Genomic DNA, 20,963 nt, shown 5'->3' with positions numbered 1-20,963 from the left:
TCCAGCTGCAGTTGGAAAGTTCAATTCTCCCATTTGCAATCCCATAACACTCCAATGGCAGCTACAGCAATGTTATAGCGAATAGCAATAGTTAAAGTAATTTATTTTGACCTCATCTTCAGTGGAGGGTGGCAGCAGGAGCTGAGGCCAGCACCATGCAATAGGCCAGCTCCCTAGATCACCAGCAAATCCAGAATACTGGACTAGATTATATGGAGCATTCGGATCTAGGCGGCAATTCTTATATTTGTAAGTACTCTGTTCAGAGCACTAGGCCTGGCTTCCATCACTCCCTTTATGAGCAGAGTTAGTCATAACTCTCCTCCCCCTCGAAATAGCTGTGACCCCTGGGAGAGAGCCCAGTGGGAGCAACATAGAGCTTAGTGCTGCAATAAGAATGAGGTGAGACATCCATCCCATTACCTTTCCAGGAGCAAAGTCTGACAGACCCACGATGCTTATCTTGTCCACAGGATGAATCTTGTTGTAATCAGCTGGATCAGCAAAAGTTAGGGGCAGCAGGCCTTGCTTCTTGAGGTTGGTTTCTGTAAATAAGACAGCAAGAGTTCACCACCACCACAAAGGGTATAGGACAGTTTAGTGAGCCTGGCATGTGGGATAAATAGCATCTCACATTTATTAGGCATTGCAGCCTTATGTACTGACAATGCAAGGGCTGTCCCTCAAGAAATGGTAGCTCCATAGCCAGTGCTCATTTTATTGAGCAGCTCTCACTTCACTCTGCTGAGCAGTGAAACAGGACAGAGTAGTCTGCTCACAAGCATCAGGAAGGTATCTTCCTGATAGCAGCATTATTAGGAAGAAGGGAAGTTCACAGGGAATGTGATGGATAAACTCAAAATTGCAGAGGTATAAGAACATCTACTGTACTGTTTGAACCATGTGTTCCACAATGCTTTACACAATGTGGTAGGAGCCCCTTGGCGCTACAACAGTACAAATATAGATAACGAAGCATGGAGGGTCTTTCAGATCTTGTGAGTAATGAAATTTTGCAAGTTTCCACCACAGCATAAAGTTGCTTGACCATGGAATGCACAGTTCACGTTTGGAAGCTTGTGTATCCATTACAGCTGATGAAACAGGACATCAATCCTATAATTTTGCTCCAAGCTATACTTGGCTTTTTTAGGGGCAGTGTGGCAACATTTTATCTGGTCTTTAAAAGCACTGTGTCAGATCCAGCACACATTTAACTTTAAAACATGTCTAAAGTGTGAAGAAAGTCAGGAGGAAAGCATCCCACACACTCCCAACTCTGTTCCATTGCAGATCCTACTGAAGAAGCTTAAGACTGTTTAAGGTACATTTTAAAACATACAGATAGAAACTAGGAGACAGGTGGAGATTCAGTGGCAGACAATTTTCTGAATGACTGCATTGTATCTGCCACTGGTAACCCCCCCTCCTCAAACCGCCATACTCTAAAGATCTAAGAGTCTGCTCTCCCACCTCACCCCTACACATCTCTGTTACCTAAGTCTGCAGAGCAGTGAAGCATATAGCATTTGCTTCTTACATTAGCATTTATCAGAAGAGTACTTCAAATGGCTTTTCAGGCAAGAAACACTGATGGAAATGTAATTTCCACGATAGTTTGTAAGCTTTTTGGGTTATCCCTGTTGGAAGTAGATTTCAATGGAGTTTCACCAGGGAAAAGCTAGTCCCTGTGTGTGTGGGGATTCCTAGATTAAGGCCAAAAGGGACCATTAAATCATCTAGTCTGACCTATATAGCACAGGCTATAGAATTTCACTGAGTTACAGGGCTCAATACGGGGGTAGTAATTTGTACTTGGTCAAAGCACAACTGCCAAAAAAAGGATCCTCTCTTGCTGTCTTCAAAAGTGGAAGAATCCACCACTTCCCTTGGTAGTTTTTTGCAGTGGTTAATCACCCTCACTGTTAAAAGTCATGCCTTACTTCTAGTTCAATTTTCTGGCTTCAGCTTCCAGCCATTGATTCTTAAGCCTTTCTCTGCTTAGTATATGGTATTTTCTCCCTGGGAAGGTACTTACACACTTATCAAATCATCTCAGTCCTTGTTTTGGTAAACTAAAGAGATTTTTTTTTTCAATGTACAGTGAGACAACGAGCTCAATCTTTTGTTAATGTGAGGCTCTTTCTGCACCCTTTCAACATCCTCTTAAAAATAGTCACTTCAGAACTTTATGCGTTATTCCAGAATTGGTTTCACCAGTGCAGCAGAAAAAAGCATATACAGAGGTAAAGTCACCTCCCTACTCCTGCTTCCCCATTTGCACATGCAAGGATCACATTTTTGCCACAGCATGGCACTGGGAGCTCATGGGATTATTGACGCATTGGAGTGATGAAAAGGATGTGTTTTGATTTGCCTCTGTGCACAGATGTTGGGTTCAAGAATACAACATTTCCTCCAATCACGTAGATTTTTCAGAGCACCCACCAGTGACCTTGGGTGACTAGCAAGACAGACTATCTTTTAAGGACGGTGATAAATTGCATTGAATCATTTGAGTCTCATATTAATGTCCATTACTTAGTGTCTTCCTTAGAGCACTGTTCATTCAGATACATGTATCTGAAGATATCTCCTCCATGGTGAAGGGAAGTGTCAGATTTACTGGAGCCAGACAGACTGGAACCTGTGGGCTACCTGTCCCCTCCCTGTAGGGATAAGCTTACGACTCCTTCCCCCACTCCTGGCGTGAGGAGGGAAAGCAGCAGAGTATTCAAACACTTTTGGCAGGGGTTTTGAATCTTCCAAAATGAGGCCCAGTCTCCATATGGGTATGGGAGAAAAGGAGGACAACTCAGGCAATCAAGGTCTAAAGATGTCTGATAGGCAGCTGGACACAGGAGGTCAGTGCAGATGAGTTTGTTTTGCAAAGGGAGAACTGAGAAGCAATTGTACTGTACTTTCAGTTGTCTATCTGCATTTTTAGATTGCACGCTCACTTCAGGAGGAACAGTATTGTGTGTGCCCAGTGCAAACCACAATGGTACCCTGACCCTGGCTTGGGCCTTTAGGCATTACTGGAATAAAATACTGCTGCTAATAGAAAAAAGCAACACTAATCATGTGTTAAGTATCAGGTATTAATGCTGGCAGGACACCAGACTAAATGGACAGTGTATTTGCTCCAGCAGATCCTGTTCTCTTTCCTGCCCATAATGCTGAATGCTTCAAGGAAATGGGTCTTCCAAGCCATAAGAAAACCTCCTTATGCCCCTCACAGTATCCAGGGCTGTTGGTGGTACTCACCATGAATCCTGGCAAAGCTCTTTGTGATGATGGCTCTGCCTCCTAGGTGACGTGGTTCCAATGCTGCGTGCTCCCGACTCGACCCCTCACCATAGTTTTCATCCCCAATAACAACCCATTTGATGCCATTTTTCTGTCACCAAAAGCAATGCAAGGAATTTTACATTACACACAAAAAATTATGTTGAGAGCATTAAGGTTGCAAAGTCTAAGCACTCAGAAGTTAAGATATACCAGAATAAAGGTTACCTGTGCATGGTCACACATCTTCCATTCCTTAGTGCTCTTAAAAATCTGCTGGGGAGTGTCCCCCAGAGGGTTCCCCTGACCCCCAAATCCAACTGTCTCCCATCCTACTAAGAACTACAGAAAGAGCTAGGTATTGTCATCCTTGGCCATGGAGGACTGAATGGGATCTCTCTTGGAGTCCCTACACATTGTTCAGCCTCCAGGCTGGAATTTCAACCACAACTCTTCCTGAATAGTCCCCCCACCCCTGCTCTCCCAATACCATTGTCTGTCCTGCGGCAACCATACTGCCAACAGAGGCCACATAAGGTAGACATGGCCTGTTCCTGGAACTGCAAAGAGCCACAATCTTTCCAGCAGAAGTTAATCCATGGGCACTTGTCAAGGAGCAGAAATAGGGTAGAAGGGGCATTTTCCCTAACAGTTTCCATCAACTCAAGTTCTGCAAGGAGTTTTCAAAGAATGGAGAGGGCACAATGTTGGAGTCAGATTGATTACACAGGTGGAACAAACTCCAATGAAGAGATTCCACCATGGCTTTAAGACACAACTATGCTCATAAGGGCAGCAGGGACTTGAGCAGCATTTCTTGCCAGTGCCTCCCTTCAGCTTGAGACTGTGGGTAGAGAACCTTTGGGTCACCAGGTGTTCTCTCCTCCAGGGAGGGAAAGGAAAATGGTAGTTACCTCACACAATCCAGTTAGAGTGGATCCCTGGAGATGGCTCTTTACTAGTCCTCTGTATTTGGGCTAAGTAAGTGGGGAGCTATGGTGTGACATCTACTGCAGACTAGCAGGAATCACAACCACTGTATTTGTCCCTTTCAACCCAAGCAGTGAGTCAAAGTTTGGGGCCTGCAGATGTTCCAGTTGGGAGTAGAAATTGGTGATAGTTATTTCTTTGATGCAGTTTTCTACATTCTTTACAAAGTCTTGTGTCTCTGAATGCAGAAGAATCAAACATCAGGGGACAGCTTATTTTGCTCAACACACCAAGAATATCTTTTTTTCAGCCTGCACCCCTTACACAAAAGCTTCTCCCTAGATTTCTTCCAGGGTCAAAGACAGTGCTTTCAGCTGCTCATTCCAGCTCCCTGTCTCTGCCCTGATTCTTCTGCCTTTACATGCACATACTAAGCAAAACTCCTCCACCTACTCAGTCCAAAAGCTCCTACGTGGGTTCACAACCTCCCTTTGTCTTAGGTGTGGGGCTTATGATTAGTTAGCATAACTGTCAGGTTAAATGAAAGGGTGAGTTCATACCCAATCTTTTGAGATCTAAGCAGTCACTAGTACCTTTCACCATAACACATCCAGATACCCTCTGACATTAAGAGACGTGGATGTAAGGTAAGAAGTCTCACCTTGTAGTAGCGGGCTGTGTCTGGGACTGGCCCAAACTCCTGGGTTAATGCATTCCGCACTGAGTTGGCCTTGCCATTCTCAATATTGATGGCTCCGATCAGCAGGTTGTTGGAAATATTGTCCAGATGGCCACGGAATTTGAGCCAGGGACCAGCTGCAGAGATGTGGTCAGTAGTACATTTCCCTTTCACCTGGAATGCAGCAAAAGAAATGAGGTGAGAGAAAGTCTTTCCTCACTCAGGGAAGGATTCTGTAAAGATTGACTCTGCATTTCTGGAGCACTTTTCATTCCAAAGGATCTTAAAGCTCTTTAGAAGCCATGTATGTGGGGACGTCACACCTGAAATGGAATCACAGCCATCGGTGGGACAAAATGTAGCAATCATTCTGCATGATGGAGGGGAAGGGAAGGGAAGGGAAGGGAAGAGAACATCTCCATTGAAACTGCTGGAAGAATTTTAGAAGGGCAGAATTCCAAATTGGAATTGAGCCATGACACCTGACTCAGCTGCTTTCTCCCACTTCACACAGCAGTGGGTTCATTAGGAACCAAAAGCAATCAAGTCATCTGTGTTACATTTCATCCAAAAGGCAGCACTGTGCCTCTTAACTTCAGGCTGGGGCACTGGTTCAATAAGGAGTTAGAAGGAAGAGTGGCCACCTGTTGAGTCACCAACCCCACTTTCTACCTTCAGCACCTGGTTTTTTGATGAAGGTCTCCAATCCAATTACTGAAAAGTCCAACCCTCCTTGACTTGTAAGGACAGCACTCACAGTTGAGATAGATGGTTAGTGCTGCTGCCAGTCTCAGAGAGCCTGGGTGTTAGTCAAAGGAACCCTTCATAATTCAGATTTTAAGGGCTAATGTCAAAACACTCTGAAATGAAACAAGACCAGCACAACCTGGTGGTAGCACTTTACATCATAACACTGGACACCAAGGCACCCAGCCTTCACTTCCTGTGCCAATGGGAATTAGGAACATGCTCCAGGAAGAGTGCACAGTTCATAAAGGAATGCATTTCAGATCCCTCCTCACTAGCTGGGGGTTTTCACACTGACTTCACTTCTCTCTTCCCTAAGAGCACTCATGAAAAGCTCCACCTGCCACCCGATTAAAATACAGGTGCAAATGTTTAGCTATTGTGAAGGGACTTCCATCCATTCCTCCATGACATGCAGGGCAAAAGAATCAAAAATACAAACAAAGTGTTTGTGGTGGGGAGGGGGGGACAGTTGCTCAGAACGTCATATGAGGCATAAAACTTCTCCCAGAAAGGACTGACAGCAAAGATGGAATGTGCTACAAAAGTAGCACTTTAGCTTTCTGCTGCAGGATGTTACTGATGCAAATAGATGAGTGATTGAGAAGACGATCAGACAAACAAATCACTCATCCTTTCCATGATGGAGTGAACACATGCTTTATACACTGGTCAGAACTGCTAATCCTAGTGGGTCATTAGAACCTTGCACAGCTTCTCTGCCAAGTCAGGTCACCCAATTCCCATGATTGCTTTAGGGACTTGTTCTAGAACTCACTGGAGTCCTTTCAGCTCTGAGCCCCAATCCACCCACCATTCCTGACCTTGATGAGGATCAGCATGTCTTCCAGATCCTTGCCATCCCATTTATCAAAGGGCTCAAGAAACTGCAGGCGCTGGCTGGTGGGGCTTACATCCACATGCTGCCCATTGCCATCTTTGGGAGGGTACTGATAGGTGTCCTGGCCTGGGTCAAACTCCTGTAACAGAAGGAAGATTGAGAGTTCACTGCCATACTCAGCAGCATTTGAAAGAAAAGCAAGCCAAGTTCTTGTATTAACATAAGGCCAGAACTTGTGTTTCAACAATGGGAATAAAGTGTGTGTTTGTATAGGAAAGACCTTCCATGAGCAACACACAGTTCTCTTCCTCTGAGCCACCCCCTGTAGTCCCACAGCAAGGTGCTCCTCCCCACAATAGCCCCCAAACCACATCTAACCAGCAGTAAGACACATTTCCAATTATGCTACATCCCTCCCTTCATCCCCACTTGGTGGGAAGTCAGTCCAAAAGAGAAGTGTTACCAGTGTGGGCAGCTCATCTGCATCAGGTGCTTCTAGTTTAAACTTCTTCCCATCAGCTCCTGTCAGGGAGTCTGTCTCAGGGTTATATTTCAGGGTGCCAGCAATAGCCAGGGCTGTGACAATCTGAGAAAGTATACAGTGTATGTTAAAAGCATGCTTTGCTCACTTCAGCACTCTGATTTTAGTCTTACCCCCAACTCTGCCAGACATTAAAGTCTCAGAGCCAGAAGTCATGGTGCTTCCCCAAGCCTAGCCATGGAGGCAGTGCCTGGAGGGGGGATGTGTGGTGGGGGACAGGGACAAATGACCATATGGGAACTTAAATTTCATTTCACTGGAACAGAAGACAGATTAACACTGATCTCTTCAGTAGCCCCAAAAATAAAGGACTGTATAAACATGTTTAATTGAACAATGTCGTTATGAGGCAGACCAGGAAGTTACCAACCCTGAATTACTACAGGTTTTAGAATCTGTTTGAGGATTTTAGATGGTCCAAAAATTCATCTTGATAGCTCTTTCGGCAACCAGACTATTGATTTTTCAGTGAGCATCTTATACTGAGAGAATCAAAGCCAAAGTTTATAATGGCTTTCAAGGGCCTCTTCTCACATCCAATAGGATTTGGAACATGGTCAAACATGTCCATATTAAGGCTGACAATTTCTCTCCCCAGCTCACCCCACCCCATCCAGAAAGCAGAACCTTCTCCAAAGGCAACATAGTCCCAAGAACTGAACTCCCACAGTCATTCCACTGGTCCAGCTCCCTCCTGTTGGCCTATACACTGTACCTCTGGAGAAGTCACAAATGCATGCGTCTCTGGGTTAGCATCATTGCGGCCTGTGAAGTTTCTGTTATAGGATGTAACGATTGTGTTCTTCTCGCCTTTCTTGATGTCTTTCCTACAAACAAATGTGGAGGAATAAATGTACTTTGCTAACTTTGCTGGCTTTTGTGGCATCTTCCAGGTGGGAGAGATCATACAGGACTTTAAAAGAAGGATCAGGTCAGTGCTCTGACCTAAACATTCCCCCTCAGGAATGCAGGTTCTAGTGCGCAACACTGAATGAATGAGCCACTGCTGAGCCCTTAATATTCATGGGAGGTTGAGCTTTCCACATCTCTGTGCTACTCAGATGATAGTCTAGCAGCACGCAGTACCCAGAATGGGACACTACGCTACTCCAACCCTTTGGAATGAAGTTGTGAACACAAGGCTCTCCAAACACCTCTGCCACTGGCTCTCCTCACCTACACAATATAGTATCCAGGTCACCCCTTTCTTGTTTTAAAAATCAAAAACCCAGCAGAGCTTTAAACTCCCATCTTCTCACACATACCTTCTCTCTTTACTCTCACCTTTCCTTGTCTAGCGCAGGCATCCTTTGTCCCTTCCTAAAATCTCACCACTCTTGGCAAGAGCCTTCCCCACTGCAGTGCCTAGTGTCTCCCCACCTCATTTTAAATCTCAGCTGAAAAGTTCCCTTGCCTGTAACTCTTCCTTTCTCTCTTATCATTGACCATCTGTGGCTGAAATGCATCAGTTCATTCACTCAGTACTCTTTATATTAGCAGCTTCTGCTATGCCATAGTCAGTCTTACTGTACCGGACTATGGAAAGTGCTTCAAGATTCCAGTTTGTATGAAAAGTGATATACAAAATAAAGCTGTGGAGGGGATTTCCTTGTGTGCATTCCCCCTTACCTGTCCCACTGTCCAATGCATGGCCCACAGGCATTGGCAAGAACCACCCCTCCGACATCCCGCAGAATTCCAGCCTGGGGGAGGGAAGGAAGAACAAAGTTACTCAGCAGAAAAAGCAACCCAGTAGTCTGAAAGGCTGGAATGCAGAGTTGCAGTTGCCATGTTTCTGGCGGGAGAGAAGTCACTAACTAGGGCACTTCAGCTTGAAGCCATGTAGTTACGTCCTCTTTCAGCTCCTGTGTGCTTCATCTGAGTCATGTTGAAATAAGGAAAGTTTAATCCAAGAAACATTGTAAATTAGTATTGGGGGAGGAGAGGTGGACACCTGCACAGCTGCTGCCCGTTTTGTACTAGTTTGCCTGCCAATCCGGTACCTTGTACTAAGGATTAAGTTCGCTTGACCAGAAGCCACTGCTTAACCATTGGCACACTCCCTAGTTTCCAGATACAGGATACCTGGGAACAGAGCGTTTTACAAACTTTAGGGGTGGGAATTGAAGAGACAGGTTCAAAAACCAAGGGTTGTGGGCAGATTCATCAGTTAGGAAGGGGATTGTAATGCCCACCAAGAGGTTGCAATGGGCAGTTTGGAGACTGGAGTGCTGGGAAAGGTATCAGGTGCATGGAGAGGGGAGTATACAAACAGGTGTACACATTCAAAAATGAAGGCTGAAGTGGCAGATTCACTAGTTGTGACAGTGGTCAGTCCCAGTTTGGATGGGACAACCTTGGATTTTATTAAGCAGTTAGAGCTGCTCAGATCATGGGTTGTGTCATTCCCTCCTCCCCCATGCCTAATCAGTTTTTCCCCATTACAACAGTTTTTGATGGAAAGTTTTCAGCCATTCAGGGGAGCTTTGATGCCGGGACTCCCGTAGTGGGAGGTGGCTGCAGCATCGCTGTCTCTCCTCTAGCTGCTCCAATTTCACCCAGTTCCAGCCCTGCTGTTTTGAGCACAGGCGCATCCTGCTGAGATAGTAGAGGAGTGGCAGCTGGCCCAAGCCCTAAAGCTAACCTCTACATATAGTAGGCAGCAGGATAGGAGGCCAGCACACCAGTGGGGTGATGGCAGCAAGAGAGCATCTAAGGATCAGTGAGAAGAGACTTTAAACTCTCCAGTATCTGCCTCCGGACCCATAAATTCTCTGGAAAAAGCCATTCCTGAGAAATAGTTAAAAAACCTCATTCCCCTGATGGTTGAGCGTTGAGGGCAGGGGCGTGCATACTCACATAACCATCTCTTTCAATGGTGGCTCGGATCTGCTCTGAGCCAGGCGTGACAGTGAACTGAGATTTGCATTTCAGCCCATGTGCTAGTGCCTGCTTTGCCACTGCAGCAGCGCGTCCCATATCCTCATAGCTTGAATTGGTGCAGCTGCCAATCAGACCTGTGTGGTTTTGATAAACAGGAAGGAAGCATTTCTTTCACTACCCAGTCTAGATTCCTTTCTTCCAGACCTACCCACCAGTGCAGAAACACAGAGATGCCAATCTAAAAGTCCAGATAACTTAAAAAAAAGCTAGGAGTGGTTTCGGGTACCACACCTACCCCAAATCTCTCAGCCAGTTTCTGTGGTTTTATACAGTCTATTTTAAATCTGTAGAATTTAAAGCCATGAAGGCCCTGATCTCCTATCTATCACAGGCCACAGAATTTTACCCACTTACCCTATTACTGAGCCCAATAACTTGCATCTGACTAAAGCATAGCTTTCAGAAAGGCATCCAATTTTGAAGTCATCAAGAAATGGAGAATCCACCACTTCCCTCAGAAGTTTGTTCCAATAGTTAATGACCCTCACTGCATCTTATTTCTAGTTTTAATTTGTCTGGCTCCAACTTCCAGCCATGGGTTCTTGTTACACCTTTCCCCCACTAAATTAAAGAGCTCTGTAATGCTCAGTATTTTCTCCCTGTAAAGGAACTGATACACTAATCAAGTAACCTGTCAATCTTTTTTATAAAAGAAACAGATTGAGATCTTTAAGTCTCACTGTAAGGCATTTTCTCCTTGGATCTTCCTTGAGTCTCTTGAATCATGTTTGTCTCTCTCCTGTTGCTATGTGAAAGACCCCTATGAACACAGAAAACAGACTATATACACCAGAGTGCTGTCAAATGCACAAAGTAAACAAATTAGGGGAAATTTTCCCAATCTCTCAGTGATCTTGAGTGTTATCTGTAACACTAGTCTAACACTACTCCAGACTGAAGTGTAATCTTTTAAGGTCCACACTTTGAGTGAGAAAGAAAACAGCCAGTGTGTTGCTACATTGAAAATGAGTGTACAAGAATCCAGCTCTGCTTTACAGGCCAGCAGGTGTTAGAATGGTCATGGTGGGTTGGGGAAATGGCCAACTCTTGGGGAAGGGTCTGCCATGCATTTGATATGGGGGATTTGCTGAAAACCTGTTTACAGAACAGACAGTGGATGTGGACAGAACTTTCCAACCAGATGACTTGCACAGCACCTCCATTGTTTCAAGTAATTCCTCAGAAGGGAAGATTGTAACAGTCTCTCTGAAAAGCCTGGAATTAAAATCCACCTGTTACACTGCCCTCCATCTCTCTTCCTGCGGCACAAAATAGTACTGTTTCCAGGGAACTGGTGGCGCTCAGAGGAGACCAAGCTGTGGAAGGGCAAGTTTACAGGAAAGACAGGAGGTGGCTGAGAGTCAGGCAAGCCCAGACTGAACAGAGATGGCAAGCCACTTCCTCTTGAGGTAAGAGCAATCAGTTAGCAAGGAAAAATGCAGACCAGGAAACAGGCTACTCACCAACTCTAATATCCACTGGCCAGCCCTCCTTTTCTGCCACAGTGCCAACATCTGCCACAGGATGCGCCAGGTCTGGCGTGAAAGGCCCATTGATATGTGGTTTCAGCTTTATGAAACATTGACAAGTAGTTGAGGGATTACACAAAGGCCAACAAGGTAATGGTTAGCATGTGGCTCCCCAACAGAATAACATAAAATGCCTGTTTTACTCAATAACCAATGTAAATATAAAAGTAATTGATTTACTTTTGACTTGGAGAGTTCTTTTAAATTGGAGCTCTCCATCATGGGCACCTCAGTAACAGGAAGAGGTCAACAAATTGATGGGAATCTCTCCTAAATTCTGGTGAAGTAAACACCGGGGCAGAAGGAACTGAACTTAGTAGGAAGACAGCTCTGGAGACTCAGTCAGGAGACAGGCTTTAGAATTGATTTATTTTGGTTTTAGAAAGAAACCTTTATAGCATCACCAAGAGAGACATTTGCTTGAACTGAGTTATCACATGAGCATCTTGCTGTTAAGCCTCATCCTTGCTTCAGACCTCTCCCCAACTGCTCACCACCTTTGTTGCATCATATCTAAGTTTAGAGATCAAGCTCTTTGGGGCAAGCACTGTCTTTTTAGGTCACCTGTGAAGTGCCTAGGATTCCAGAGAGTGCTGTGAAGTACCCCATGTTAGACTCTTGTCTCTTATCCATCTAGGACAAAGTCACGTCTAAACATTCAGCAAGAATGAGGTAATAAAATAAGTCTCACCTCGTTGAGGTTAATTTCAATCAGCTCGTCATACTTGCAGCCAGCATCAGGCACCAAGTGTTCCTGGAATTCATCTGCCAAAGCAGCGATTTCTGAAAGAAGAAAGAAAAGCTAGAAAACGCATAGTTCAGGACAGGATGTACACCATTTGTCCTGAAGGGACACTTACCCACAGGCTAGTTCCAATCCCACCAATAACCAGGTACCTTACCTATTGATCTTCCCCTCCACACTACGTAACCCAAGTGATCACCACTCAGTGAACATATTTGATCTTGCCTCTTACACTGCATACACTCTTGAACTCTCCTCATACACCTGTCATCCTGGAATGTTGTGCCCATAAAGCACCCTATTACTGTACCAGTTAGCTGCATTTCTACACAACCTCTATAGTGAGTAGCATGTGAAATAACAGGTTCCTAAGAGTTTGACAGCAAGAGTCAATGATGAGGAGTGTAATCTAATGGGAGGTGATAGAAGAGTGTTAGAAGCTGTCTGACCAAAAACTCTCTGTAGAGCCCATGAAGGCCTCTCCTGAATCTGGTCTTTTTGGGTATGCTGGTGAGGAGCTCAAGATATCCCTGCTGCTCTCAAGGGAGAGCAAGCGTGCAACCTCTACAGTGCTGTCTGCGCTAGGTACCACCCCCATGCAACAAAGTAGAGCACCCAAAAGCTAGAGGAGATGGGCACCCTGCCACTAGCCTTCGCCAAGCCTCTTACCAGCTCGTCCAGTCTTGCTCAAGTATTTCTTCATCCGGTGGTTGTATGGGAAGAGGGAGGTGGTGGCACCAATCTCCGCCCCCATATTACAGATAGTTGCCATTCCTAGAGAAGGGTGAGAGGAGAGACCCACAAACTAAACAACAGAGGATCCAAAAGCATTAAGCTCTTCAAAACAAAAGCAAATCTATGGTGGGGACAGCAAGGCCAGGACAGAACAGGGGGAGGCGGGCATAAGAACATAAATCCACATCAGCTCAATCTAAGATCCATCTTGTCCAGTATTCCATTTTATTAGTGCCAGATGTTTCTGACCCTTTGGCCGCACATGACTGTATAGTGCTGTAAGTGTGGAGATCAGAGCTGGGATGTTCTAAAAGGTATAAATGCAGCTGATAGGAAATAACTGCTTAATTTGGCTGAAGTCACCAGGCATATTCTGCCGCAATGAGGGCAGCAGTTTCTTTGATACCTGCACAATATTAAGGACAGGGTTCAAACTCCTCTCCAGCTTTTCTCTTTACCAGAAGAGCCAGTTGTACATTGGTCTTATCGACTGAAAAATGACAAAGGCTGGTTTAAATGGAGTAGAAGTTATTCTTTCAGTGACTGAGCTTGGAAAGCCAGTGTCACGCCACTCGAATCAGCCATGAATTTCAAGAGCACAGTGGTGACGCTTTAGGAACATTTTAAACCCAGTAAGAGTTTCATTATGCAAGTGCCACTTTTTTCACATCTCTACAGGCAGGTCCAAAGTCTCTGTCTAGAGCTCTAGAAGCAAAGACCACTGACCAATCCCCTTCCATCTCCCCACCACTTCAGTCAGAGGCCTTCCTTCAACACCAATGCTCAGACTAACATTCACTACAACCACCAGCTTCTCTTTCCTCCTCCTAGTTACACAGGCCTGTCCGGGTGTCTAAACTCAAGCACAGGAAGGCTAACCACCACCCATATCCTGTCAGAATCATGAAGAAATCCTTGCTTTCTCTCCAGTCCCTGCTCCAAACACAGGTGGGACTCCCTACATCCTGGCAACCGTCCTGACTGGCTATTTAACACCACTCCTCTTCGCAGCCAGCCATTCTATGCTCCTGAATTGCAGGAGTCACCGTTGACTGATCGCTCCTACCCTGCAGGGAGCGCTGTGCTTGTGCAGCATTCCCTTGCTCTGTCAACCTGCACAGCAAGAGATCAGAGCCAGAATCAGTCTCCTGGACAGCAATGCAGCACATTAACTGCCAGGCCAATTTCAGGGGCTGGGTTCTTTTAAAGAGCTCCCATCACATTCCCGTCCCACCCTCAGCCCACCAACAGTCAATCCTGAAGATCATCAGAATAGCAAACAGCGTCAGGCTGTCCAGAAACCACAGCCTCCAGTAATAATCTATGTCCCCAATAAATGAGATGGTGTTGTCTCACCAGTGCAGGAGATTGAGTCCACACCAGGCCCATGATACTCTATAATGGCACCTGTGCCACCTTTCACCGTGAGGATGCCAGCCACTTTCAGGATCACATCTTTAGGAGAGCTCCAGCCTGACAGCTTGCCAGTCAGTTTTATGCCAATAACCTAAGCAGCACAAACAAAAGAGAAAGCTTACTAAAATATGAAGATTTTATCTTCTGCTGGCTAAGCCAATGAGCATCTGCATGGTCCTATTCCTCCTCACGCCCAGTGGCATCAGTGCCCAGAATCGAGACAGCTACAAGCAGTTGATAGGATGTGGGGCAAGGAAGGAAATCTTGAAGTATCAAACCCAAGCAACAAGAAGCCTATATTGCCATACGGCCTGAATCCTTTTGCATGGCTCGTTAATGGGAAGTTACTGCTGACGCATCCTTGGAAGCACACAAAATGACAGTCCTGAGAGTGGAGATCCAGGGTTGCCAGTGAAGTATGCTTTAGTTGCTTCTGAACCAGTCTACTTTCCCAAGGCTATAGCAGCTCTAAGTGCCTCATCTGCCTGGGAAATTCAAGTTCCCCTTTTCCTTTTCTCATTACTCCAGCCCCTCACATATACAGAATTAACCTTTTCGCCACTGTCTCACCTTTGGGCATTTGAGCTCCCAGGGGATGCCTGCCATGACATCTACTGCATCAGCTCCACCCACTCCTATGCAGATTCCCCCCAGGCCACCTCCATTGGGGGTGTGGGAATCTGTACCGATCAGCAAAACCCCAGGGTACGCGTAGTTCTCCAGGATGATCTGAAGCAAATATGAGTGGAAAAAACAAAGAACAAGACACAACTTAGTGAAGAGGTGAGCCAAGAGCAAAGGCAGCCATGGATCAGATGAGTGATTTAATTTGCAGGTAGTGATCTTAACATGGTAGCTAGCTTATTTTGGATTGCAAGCTCCAACCGCGTCTCCCACTAAAGCAGATTTGCCCTGTTAGCCACAATTAGCCCTTCACCAGATGCCAGGAATGTATCTAAACCATTCCAGTCACAGAGGAGAAGATATTAAGCCAGTGATAATACAACATGGTAGAGGGTTAAATGGGATCCGTGTGAAGTCAGAAGGCACCAGACAGATTCTGCCCCTTAATACTTATTTCATAAAACCCAGCTAACCCACTCTAGCAACCCCAAGGACAGAAAACAAAAGTTCATGCATTAACATGAGACCCTCATTCATCAGGTCTGGCAAGGCTGCTCTCCAAGCCTTCTTCATGAGGCCCAAAGAAGGTTGCCCTAGATGCACCTTAGTCACTGGAGAGTGGGGTGGCAAAGACATCAGGATAAGAATAAAAACAGCACCTGAACCACGCCGTCCCCTCCCAGGTTATACTCTCACAATGCCTTTGGCACTGGGGTGAGAGAGGCAGACTCGCCTTGAACCCACCCAAGAAACCCTTGAGCTTTATCAGCTGATGAATAAGCCAGAGCTCCTGTCCAATGCTACTAAGAAAAAAACCCCAAACAAACAGCACTCAACACTGACATCCCCTTATGTCCAAAAACCCCAACCAGAAACAAACTGTACCCCAAGCAGAGCTTCTACATCAAAAAGGGAGATGTGCCAGAAATGCCGCAAAGGCCACTATTGCTGTTATGCACAAGGGGCTCAGATATTAGCGATGGTGTTAGAAAACTCTGCCATAGATAGATGGCCACAGGGCAAGCATTACCATGTGGCCTCAGAGCAGTGGCAGAAGTGAGTTGTTCCCACACCTCCCTGCACAGGCTCAGATAACACTCCCTTTTCCCTTCTAGGTTGCTTCATCAGGGGCTGAAGGTAACATATCAGCTACAGATGAGTTGCAAATGAAGAGACCTTTAAGGTACATTTGAACTGCACTTGTCCCCAGGCCCTCCTGTAAACTTCTTAAGTTTTTCAATCGCATGTTCTTTCCTCCACCTTTTCCCTTTTTATGTAGGACATTCACAGAGTAAACAGGGGAAGTCAGTTAACTACACAGAGAAAACCACAAAACAAAGCATAGGCAAATACACACAACAGACAAACTAAAAGCAACATAGGCTTTCCCTCCAGTCTCCTAATTACACCTATCATAAGTATTACTTATGAAATAGGTAGAAAAGGTTGAGAGAAATGTGATTTTTTTAAGTTGATTATATTTTGTTAAGGTGCTAATGGAACAGGAGATTCCAGAAACTAAGTTTTATTTTTAAAAAGTACTTTCACATTCAATGGAGTTTATTTTTTGCACTTCATTCAGTCTGCATAGTGACTCTAAACTGATTATTGCTTTGCTATTCTCAGGCAATAAGAGAGTGCTACTGCATTTGGATACCTTCTCCCTCCCCCCAACCCCTCTTTCTATCAAAACTAAGACCATAAATACATTTGTCTTTAGACTTAAAAAATAGACTCTCTCCTCCTCATAAAGGCAATTTACGTTGGGCCAAAGCTACTCCACGACATCACTTTAGTGCCCCAGCCAAACCAAACTAAGCTAGCCAATTAACCATTCAGATGAAGATGTGAGACTCTGCCTTTTCCCACCACAGATAGTGCCAACACTAGCCATCAAGCATCAGATTACAGTTTGACCAGCATAATCATGGGGAAATGTAGTGGTCTAGGCCAGAGATGCAAAGAGGTCACTTTGTAGGAGAAACAACCAGTCTAGAATGAGCATGGAGGGAGAGGGAGTGGGGGGAGGGCGATGGGTGAGAGAGAGCGAGAGGAAGGAAGGAAGGAAGGAAGGAAGGAGACAGAGGGACACAGAGGACACACACCTTTCCCTAGAAGGAGAGATTCTTTGAGTACTTGCACTCACGTTCTCTCCTCGCCACAAGGTGATGAGCCATTTGCCATTCAAACACTGCAGTCAGACACTCTTTACCTGATGAATGATTCCCGATCCAGGTTTCCAGAACCCTACTCCATACTTGGCACCTGCTGTTGCTAAGAAGTTGTACACCTCCTGGTTTATGTCCTATTCATACAGTTAAACAAAGTATTAGTAAGACATTACATTTGGTTTTCTCCCCACAGAGCCAGAGCTCAGCCACCCCACCTCACTCCCCCATGGCTTGTTTCTAACCCTTCCAGGACATTTTGTAGACAGTGGAGGGGAGAATAAAGTTCAGCATTACTGACTTCCAGGAAATCATTTTAAGGCCAGAAGGGACCATAGCCATCATCTAGCCTGACCTCCAGCATACTAGGCCATAGCATTTCACAGTGATCCCAGCATTCAACTCAACAACTTGTGACACCAATAAATATCTCTTTTAGAAAGACTTTAAAAGTTTTGTTATGAAACACAGTAATTCTAAAGTCTGGAAATAAAACCCACACTATTTAAAAACCATCCTGCTTCAATTTCATGGACTTTTATATTCTACCTCCTTCCTAGTTTCTCAACAACAGTTGTTAACTTTGCTCTATTTAGAGCTTTGGTAAGCATTTTCGCCCCATTTTACAGATAGGGCAATGGCGTCAGAGAAGCTCAGTGATTAGCCTAAAGCCAGAGGAAGTTAGTGGTAAAGTGGGAAGGAGAACCCAAGTCTCCTGTTCTACCAGCTACACAATGCTGCCGCTCGCTGTGACATCACAATCACATGTAGGAACACAACTATGAAGTCTTCCATGGCAATCACTGTTATTGTCACAAGCAGAAGCAAGACAGTATTGTGTCCTCGGATGTTCTTGGCAAAGCAGCTGGAGAGTAGATAAGATATGCAACAGGAGTATATGGTGACTTAGAGACCCTGTTCTCATGCAAACACTTCAGAATAAGGAGAAAGGGGGAACTATGTGGCAATAATAGAAGAATTGTCTCTGCACAGAGCATTTGCTGAAGTTTCCCATGAAGCAGTGCCGGCTCTTTGTGCTTTGTTTGCATTGGGAGTCAGGTCACTTCACTATGTTTGTGCAGCTCTCTTCCCAAGCAGAGCATGCTGATGTGCCAGGAGCAGATCCAAGCCACTCTCTGCCCTGCCAGCATTCATTCCACGCCAACTGGCAACATGAAGAGCGGAACCCAGTCAGAGGCAGGCAGGACGTTTGCTTGCTCTAATCACAGAGCGGATGGCGAGGGAGGGGATGCCCAGAGCTGCGGCAGAACTGCTATAAAGAATACAATCACACTACAGAGAACATGTTTAGTGCCCAGAGCAAGAGCAACAGGAGGGCAAGGGATGAAGGGAAGAAAGGGAACAAACAGTCTAGTAAGAAGGCTACAGATTCTAAATCTCTTGCACAACTCTCAAGCTTCCTGAGGCACAAAGTGGGGGACAAATATGCCTAATGAGGGGAAATGTGCTCCTTCCCTCAGTGCCTTGACTAGCATAATTCACCTTATTATGATGTGTGTAAGAGAGGTGGGAGGGGGGGAAGAGGATTCATTTACTTGGACCAGTATCTTGGGATATAACAAGGGTGGCCAAACCGCCGCTCACAAGCCACATGTGGCTCTTTTACAGTTAAAGTGCAGCTCGCGGAGCCCCCACATTCCTCCCCATTCTCCACTTACTGGGGGGAGCTCAGGGCTTCTGGCCAGTGGGGAGAATGGTCTCAGGGCTTCAGCCCACTAGGTGTGCCTGCTGAGGCCCAGGGCTTCAGCAGGAATGCGCACCACGGGGATGGAGCCCTGAGCCCCAGCAGGCGGGCCCCAGCTCCTGAACTTCTGAAGATTGTCATATGTGGCTCAGAGAGTCAGTAAGTTTGGCCACCCCGGGTTATAAATTAAATTAGATGATTAAAACTGCAGCTCATCCCATGTGTACAGGCGAAAACTGATTCACCAGATCTGATATCCAGGAAAAGTTCTTCCTGTACTCCAGGACATATGAGAAGGGCCAGCTTCTCTGAAGTACTGCAGTTAGAATGGTCCATTAAAACCAGAGGAGCTTATCCCACAATCTATCCTACAGCCTGAGGATGAGGGAAAGGTATCAGCAGACCTCAATCTTCCCACCATCTACTGTATGCTTCTATCATTCATGATATTGTAGGAGAAGAAAGGAGAGGTCCTGCAGGATTTCCACTCCAGAAAGCTACAAGGAGAGCAGCCCTTAGTTGATAACTTGCAGGGGTCAGGACAATGCTTCTTCCCCACCGCATGACAGACTGAGGTATATGCAACCAGGCATATTCTGGAGGCTTTCACCTCACCCTGTGACAATCCAGGTTTTGATCACTGCTGGAAGAAAATTTCTAGTGCTCTAAATCCAGCTATGTTCCTGTTTCACTCCTTTAGTATGGCCTACCTCTTCCCCTACACCAGTATGTGCCCTCTGCCCGGAATACAACTTTAGCCTTGGTTTTCAAAGCAGATTGACTAAGGCTGTCTTTTCTCAACTTCATGCCTCACCCTTTAAACTGTTTGTGGTGGATTTGTCTAGTTCAGTTTGTAAGCTCCCTGGGGCTTGGACCTGTCAGAATTTTGGTTTTGTACTGCACCATGCACATCTATGGTGCCGTACAGTACATAATCTGTGTGATTTCCATTCTTGTGACTGTTCATCTGAAAATCTGTTCTCTAGTGCAGACCAAGTGTTCCAAACATAGGAAAGAATGGTCTTATTTCACAGGTCTTGGTGTAATAATGACCTTAGCTCGCCGAAGATCCTTCTCAGCCCCTAACTGGGCTTCAATGAGGTGATCACAGTGGATGGTGGAGGGCACTGCCACCCTGGACAGACCGCTGCTGATGAACTGCAGCATTGCCATCTGAGCAGTCGCATCCTGCATGGCAACGCGGTCTGGCCGCAGGCGCAGGTACGTTTTGCCCCGCTCAATATCCTGTTTCACAGGGTCATCAAGGTGCCCATATACAATCTTCTCAGACAGGGTCAGCGGACGATCCAGCCTGTGGGGAAGATAACGGAGAAATTTTAACAATGTCAGCTCATGTATTTCAACCCTTTTGCCCCATTTAAATGTGCATTTTAAACGAACAAAGATATTGCCTTACACTGCCGCACACAGCATCCAGAAGCAGCAGACTGCCAAAGAATGTTTTACACTTTATACAGAGGGACAACTCAGTCCTGCTGCAACACTGAAGCACAGTTGTTTCTGACAGCTGGTTAAAAGCACTCAGACATGAAATAAAGCAGGGGCCCTGGTTCAGTATTGACTCGGAAGGATGAGCACTCTTTCATGAGCCATCAGCACCACTTCCTGGAGCATCCAGGTTTTTCCCCAGAAGTTTCCAAATGCACACATTTGGGGGCAGTACAAGCAACAGTCATCAAACTGTGCTTTGCTTATGACATCATAGTTTAGGGTGGCACAGTTGCAGGAACTTAAAAAAAAAAATTACACCCCCCCCCCCCCCCGCACAAGTCATCCAATTCACATGTGCCAGGCCCCATAGTGAGTGAGGATCCATCAGCTGTAGTAAACAAGTGGGGCGTTCAGGACCTTTTCAGTCACTGGGTTCTTCATGGGCAATCTCAACAGAGACACCAATTAATGCCACTGGTGATGTTTTCTGGTGATGTACCTACTTGGCTACAAGGAGATTGAAATGGGATAGCCAATTCATTTCACAAAGGATATAGAATGGCCGTCACAAGAGAATGACTTTTAACCACTGCCCAGATGAGTCTGGAGTAAAACTGACT

At 45.6% G+C, this 20,963-nt stretch overlaps 1 protein-coding gene across 1 annotated transcript in view; it reads right to left on the bottom strand.

Annotated features, from left to right (window-relative positions):
- The window catches only part of ACO2 (aconitase 2), a 33,059-nt gene that overhangs the window by 701 nt on the left and 11,395 nt on the right, over positions 1-20,963 (bottom strand). Inside the window, exons 3-17 of the mRNA XM_067559581.1 lie at positions 19,945-20,203; positions 17,231-17,323; positions 14,965-15,123; positions 14,335-14,485; positions 12,913-13,017; positions 12,190-12,281; positions 11,433-11,538; positions 9,886-10,043; positions 8,656-8,729; positions 7,742-7,853; positions 6,949-7,071; positions 6,469-6,624; positions 4,880-5,071; positions 3,268-3,400; positions 424-545 (exon numbers count right to left, since the gene is read on the bottom strand). Of these exons, the coding sequence (XP_067415682.1) occupies positions 424-545; positions 3,268-3,400; positions 4,880-5,071; positions 6,469-6,624; positions 6,949-7,071; positions 7,742-7,853; positions 8,656-8,729; positions 9,886-10,043; positions 11,433-11,538; positions 12,190-12,281; positions 12,913-13,017; positions 14,335-14,485; positions 14,965-15,123; positions 17,231-17,323; positions 19,945-20,203 (2,035 nt within the window). The remainder of the gene's footprint in view (positions 1-423; positions 546-3,267; positions 3,401-4,879; positions 5,072-6,468; positions 6,625-6,948; positions 7,072-7,741; positions 7,854-8,655; positions 8,730-9,885; positions 10,044-11,432; positions 11,539-12,189; positions 12,282-12,912; positions 13,018-14,334; positions 14,486-14,964; positions 15,124-17,230; positions 17,324-19,944; positions 20,204-20,963) is intronic.

Source organism: Emydura macquarii, unplaced genomic scaffold (assembly GCF_026122565.2).
Source record: "Emydura macquarii macquarii isolate MOO-44397 ecotype Brisbane River unplaced genomic scaffold, CSIRO-AGI_Emac_v2 contig_2205, whole genome shotgun sequence".
In the NCBI taxonomy this organism is placed as follows: domain Eukaryota; kingdom Metazoa; phylum Chordata; order Testudines; family Chelidae; genus Emydura; species Emydura macquarii.
This window is presented reverse-complemented; position numbering and strand designations above follow the sequence as displayed.